At 42.1% G+C, this 5,456-nt stretch overlaps 1 protein-coding gene across 1 annotated transcript; it reads left to right on the top strand.

Moving 5' to 3' along the window:
* Nucleotides 1-244: 244 nt before the first annotated feature.
* LOC117650631 lies at nucleotides 245-3,559 on the top strand. Its single transcript, XM_034394187.1, has 3 exons — nucleotides 245-543; nucleotides 630-1,055; nucleotides 3,475-3,559. The coding sequence occupies exons 1-3, from the start codon at nucleotides 376-378 to the stop codon at nucleotides 3,508-3,510; spliced, it is 630 nt and encodes a 209-aa protein (XP_034250078.1). The 5' UTR covers nucleotides 245-375; the 3' UTR covers nucleotides 3,511-3,559.
* The last annotated feature ends 1,897 nt before the right edge of the window (nucleotides 3,560-5,456 follow it).

Below are 5,456 nucleotides of genomic sequence, written 5' to 3'. Positions count from 1 at the left end.
TTTGTCGTGTTGATCTAGCGGCATGGGTCGAGAGATCTCGGTCATTTGTGTGTGTGTTTTTGTTTGCACACACTGGGCGAACGCGCGGCGGCTCGCATTTGCGACGGGACGTTAAAGGTTTGATTTCTGTGAGAATTTTGAAAATGCTTAGTGCGGCGGTTAGCTTCTAATCAACGCGCCGGGCAGGGAGGAGGTGGGGGAGCAGCGGTGACGTCACGGCCTGGCCAGAGCGTCGCGGTGTCATGGCTGACCACGGCTTGTTTTCGTGCCGAAGCGATTTTCGTTGTTTTCTCTCAAAGATTTATCATTGGCGGTGTGAAAACGTACAAGTGCTCTGGCGAAATCATCCGTTTGTCCGAGGGAACGAAAGGGAAAATGTGTCGTTGCAAGAAAACCGCTTTGATTCGTGTGCTTGGTTCAGTGATAGAGGTTATGTTTTCTTGTATGGTGTTGTTCAATGTATCTTTCTTTCTGTTTCAGTTTGATATCTCGCAAGCCGTGTTACGTGAACACAACCATAGGAGTCAGGTTCGCCGCCCACTAGTGAGTTTTATGTTATTTTCTCTTTGATGTGAAGAATCTTTGAATCCGTGTGCAGCATTTTGTGTGTTCTTCGCTTTTGGTTTCAGTCTGTGTGGGAAAGGCTAGAACCTCGCATTGGATCGACTATCCCCACACCCTCTCTGACTGAAGATTCAAGTGATGAGGAGGTAGAGCGATTCAGCCGATTCACTGCTGAGCGCCCACCGCCTGAAGTACTCGTCATCCCAGCTGAAGTCCCTGATGAAGTGGAAGATGGGGAGTTAGTCGAACCAAGTGAAGCTAATGTACGTGATCCTAGTGTTCGAGTCAATGCTCGTGGCAGAGTGCCCAGCGGAGCTAGAGGTAGCGGCCAAGCACGTGGTGCTGCTCAAGATCCTAATGGAGGATCTGGTGGAGGATCTCCTCGTGCTGGTGATCATCATGTACCTGCTCAACCTCAACCTCGCCGTGTTCGCGTGGCCAGAGGTGGGCGCGGCAGAGCTAAATTCAGCCCGCTATTTGATAGAAGCCTTGTAAGTCTCTCTGTCTTTATTACATTTAACTCGCGCTGCTCGCTGGGGGCTCCGCCCCCAGACCCCCGCATGTGTGGGGCGCGTGCCGAAGTATTTTCAGTAAGTCCGTGGTGACCAAAGGCTAATTTTCTAAGGAAGTAAATGTACTGCTTCTATGAAAGGCCTATTTAACAGCTTTAGACCATATAATAAGCTACTTTTACTGCCCAAATAGATAGCTTGTATTGCATTCGCTACTGTGGCAGTCAATGGGTGCATACAAGGTCCGGAAAATATTGAAGACTGCTTTGACAAGGATAGAGGTGAATGGAAAAAAACGCAAGTCTCTACGACCACCCCTTGACCCTAAACATTTCTATGAGTGAGTGAGTGAGTCAGTGAGTGAGTCAGTCGGATTGGGGCTTTATAGGTTCTTGATTGATGACTTTGAGGACGTTGCCGGTGACGGGGCCTGATTGCGGCATAGTTTCGGAAATGTCTCGACCAGATCTACCGATGGGGCGAATAAAAATTTTTAGTCGGTCGGTCCCCTCTTTTGAAGATAGAGTGGATTTTGTTAAATTTAGGCCTATTTTATCGTTTTGAGGATGTTGCCGGTGACGGGGACCCGATTGCGGCACAGTTTTGGAAATGTCTCGTCCAGACCTACCGATGGGGCGAATAAAAAATTTTGAGTCAGTCGGTCCCCTTTTTTGAAGATTGAGTGGATTTTGTTAAAATTAGGCCAACTTTTATATCGTTTTAAGGGTGTTGCCGGTGACGGGGACCAGATAGCGGCATAGTTTCGGAAATGTCTTGACCAGACCTACCGATAGGGCAAATAAAAATTTTCAGTCGGTCGGTCCCCTTTTATGAAGATTGAGTGGATTTTGTTGAATTTAGGCCTATTTAATCGTTTTGAGGGTGTTGCCGGTGACGGGGACCCGATTGCGGCACAGTTTCAGAAATGTCTCGACCAGACCTACCGATAGGGCGAATAAAAATTTTCAGTCGGTCGGTCCCCTCTTTTGAAGATTGAGTGGATTTTGTTGAATTTAGGCCTATTTTGATATTTTTATATCGTTTTCAGGATGTTGCCGGTGACGGGGACCAGATTCCGGCACAGTTTTGGAAATGTCAAGACCAGACCTACCGATAGGGCGAATAAAAATTTTTAGTCGGTCGGTCCCCTTTTTCGAAGATGGAGTGGGTTTTGTTGAATTTAGGCCTATTTAATCGTTTTGAGGGTGTTGCCGGTGACGGGGACCCGATTGCGGCACAGTTTCGGAAATGTCTCGACCAGACCTACCGATAGGGCAAATAAAAATTTTCAGTCGGTCGGTTCCCTTTTTTGAAGATTGAGTGGATTTTGTTAAATTTAGGCCTATTTAATCGTTTTGAGGGCGTTGCCGGTGACGGGGACCAGATTGCGGCACAGTTTTGGAAATGTCGAGACCAGACCTACCGATAGGGCGAATAAAAATTTTTAGTCGGTCGGTCCCCTTTTTCGAAGATTGAGTGGGTTTTGTTGAATTTAGGCCTATTTAATCGTTTTGAGGGTGTTGCCGGTGACGGGGACCCGATTGCGGCACAGTTTTGGAAATGACTCGACCAGACCTACCGATAGGGTGAATAAAAATTTTCAGTCGGTCGGTCCCCTTTTTTGAAGATTGAGTGGATTTTGTTGAATTTAGGCCTATTTTTATCGTTTTGAGGATGTTGCCGGTGACGGAGACCCCATTGTGGCATAGTTTCGGAAATGTCTCGACCAGACCTACCGATAGGGTGAATAAAAATTTTCAGTCGGTCGGTCCCCTTTTTTGAAGATTGAGTGGATTTTGTTGAATTTAGGCCTTTTTTTTATCGTTTTTGAGGATGTTGCCGGTGACAAGAACCCGATTGCGGCACAGTTTCGGAAATGTCTCGACCAGACCTACCGATGGGGCGAATAAAAATTTCTAGTCGGTCGGTCCCCTTTTTTGAAGATTGAGTGGATTTTGTTAAATTTAGGCCTATTTTATCGTTTTTGGGGATGTTGCCGGTGACGAGGACCCGATTTCGGCACAGTTTCGGAAATGTCTCGACCAGACCTACCGATGGGGCGAATAAAAATTTCTAGTCGGTCGGTCCCCTTTTTTGAAGATTGAGTAGGTTTGCTCGGAAACGGTGAGAAATTTGTTCCCCTTTTTTGTAGATAAAGTAGGTTTTCTCGGAAACGGTGAGGAATTTTCAACTTTTGGGATTTTTCCCAATTTTCCCATAAAATTTGGAATCGAATGGAAAAAACCGCAAGTCTCTACGACCACTCCTTCACCCCAAACATTTCTATGAGTGAGTGAGTCAGTGAGTCAGTGAGTGAGTCAGTCGGATTGGGGCTTTATAGGTTCTTGATTATGTGTAAGCATTGTCATTGTATTAATCTAAGTGATTTCTGTTACAGAAAATGGCTGAAGCTGAAAAGGCGAAGCGCAAATGATTGACTAAGTGTAGCAGTTGTCGGTTAAATTAAACTAATCTTTCTTGAATTTTGAATCATCTCTACTTTCTTCCTTGTCAATCCTATTCTCCTCTTATCTTAATCTCGAGACAAGTATTATTTGATTGTTGTCACTCTTAGTGGACTTGAGCACTATGTGTGGTGGGACTTAAAACTTTGCCTCTATTTTGGTGTGCTGAAGCTGGCTTTTATTTTCAATTGAGTTTAGAGAATGGTGAAGCCTGTCTGATTATAATTTTGATGAACATTCAAGAATTTTCCTTTTTTACTTGGCTCATTGAGTCTAATCAACGCAGTTCACTTTTTATATGATTCGAAACTTATTTTGGTGTAATTCATAGAGTCTATAGCAAGAACATGAAGGGCATGAGCCTCTCATTAAGTTTTAGTGGAGTGACACTCTTGAATTAATTAATTTCTGACCTATGTTGTGTTTGACAGTTTAACCTTATAGTGTGTGAGTCGATATTGGTAATGTTATCTTGTCACAAGCAGCTGCTCATTCAGTATTGACTTGCTGAGTGCGCCATTGATTTTGAATAGAGTTTATGTAATGGAGAAGCTTCTCTGATAGTAATTTTGATGAGATTTTGAAAAATTTTGGAGAAATTTTGGGACATAGAGTCATTTAGTTTCTCGGCACTAATTCCAACGGAACAAGACACTAAATTGTTTGTACACAAAGATTAACTCTTGTCTCCTTCTGTTTTCTTCTATTTGAGCTTAAGCACATTAGGTATTTAGAGGCCAGAGTATTTTTTTCATTTAAGGAGTGGAGAATTTATGAAGGAAAGTTGACATTTTGTTTCTTTTACTTCAGAGAACTGTTTTTTTTATTTTGGAACTTATTTTGAGTAAAAGTGATAGACTCTCAGCAAGAATATGAAGGGAATGAGCCTCTCGTTATGTTTTAGTGGAGTGTCACTTTTGAATTTATCTATATTTGAGAAATGAAATATGGACAACATAACCTTATGATGGTTGGGTTGGGTAGACTCAAGTGATAAGATAAGTTGTACAGGGCAGCTGCTCTGTCTGTATTGACTTGCCGAGTGCGCCATTCATTTTGAATAGAGTTTATGTAATGGAGAAGCTTCTCTGATAGTCATTTTGATGAGATTTTTAAAATTTTTGGTGAAATTTTGAGTGATAGAGACACTCACTTTCTCGGGTCCAAATCGAACGGCAGAGGTGACTGAATTGTTTGCACACTCAGATGTCTTATGACACCTATTGTTTTCACTTATGAAAATGAAAGCACAATTGGTATTTACAGTCCACAGTATCTTTTTGTTAAAGGGAGTGAAGAATTATTGAGAAAAAGTGGAGGTTTCTGAACACTACACTGTAGGATTTTCTCCAATGATATTTTTAGTGAGAGAATGCTTCTCTCTCTAATTTTTAATTAGCTCAGAGAAAAACATATTGTTTTTCTACAGTCATCATTGCTCTATGAAAACGGCCTGCCTGCTACTCCGTGCGCTTTTTAAATCAGACTCTTTCATTATCATTTTTTTTGGGTTTAGTATTATATTTCTTTTTTTTTGTTTTCAACTATTGTATTCCTTTTTTTGCCTTTATCTCAGTTTTTTTGGGGGATTTTTTAAATTTTTAAGCCTCTCTCATTGCCTGATAAATGGCTTCTTTGATGAAATCTTTATGATAAGACATCAGATCTAATCTCACAGAGATAGGGAATGAAGCCAGGTAACTTCTCATTGCTCCAGCCATCAGATTATCAGAATGGTCTCATGTCATCTGGACTACTGATTGGGGTGTCTTGTATCCAATCCTCATACAGTATTCCTTGCAGTGGGAAATAAAGTGGTCAAAGTTAGACCTGGCAAGGATTGACATTTCCGTCAAATTCATGAGATGGTACTCTATATTTTCTTTCAGGTTGTAAACCATCTTCCATGTAGAGA

This window comes from Thrips palmi, unplaced genomic scaffold (genome assembly GCF_012932325.1).
Source record: "Thrips palmi isolate BJ-2018 unplaced genomic scaffold, TpBJ-2018v1 HiC_scaffold_5, whole genome shotgun sequence".
NCBI lineage: Eukaryota > Metazoa > Arthropoda > Insecta > Thysanoptera > Thripidae > Thrips > Thrips palmi.
The sequence above is the reverse complement of the archived record's forward strand: the minus strand, read 5'-3'. Positions and strand labels throughout refer to the sequence as shown.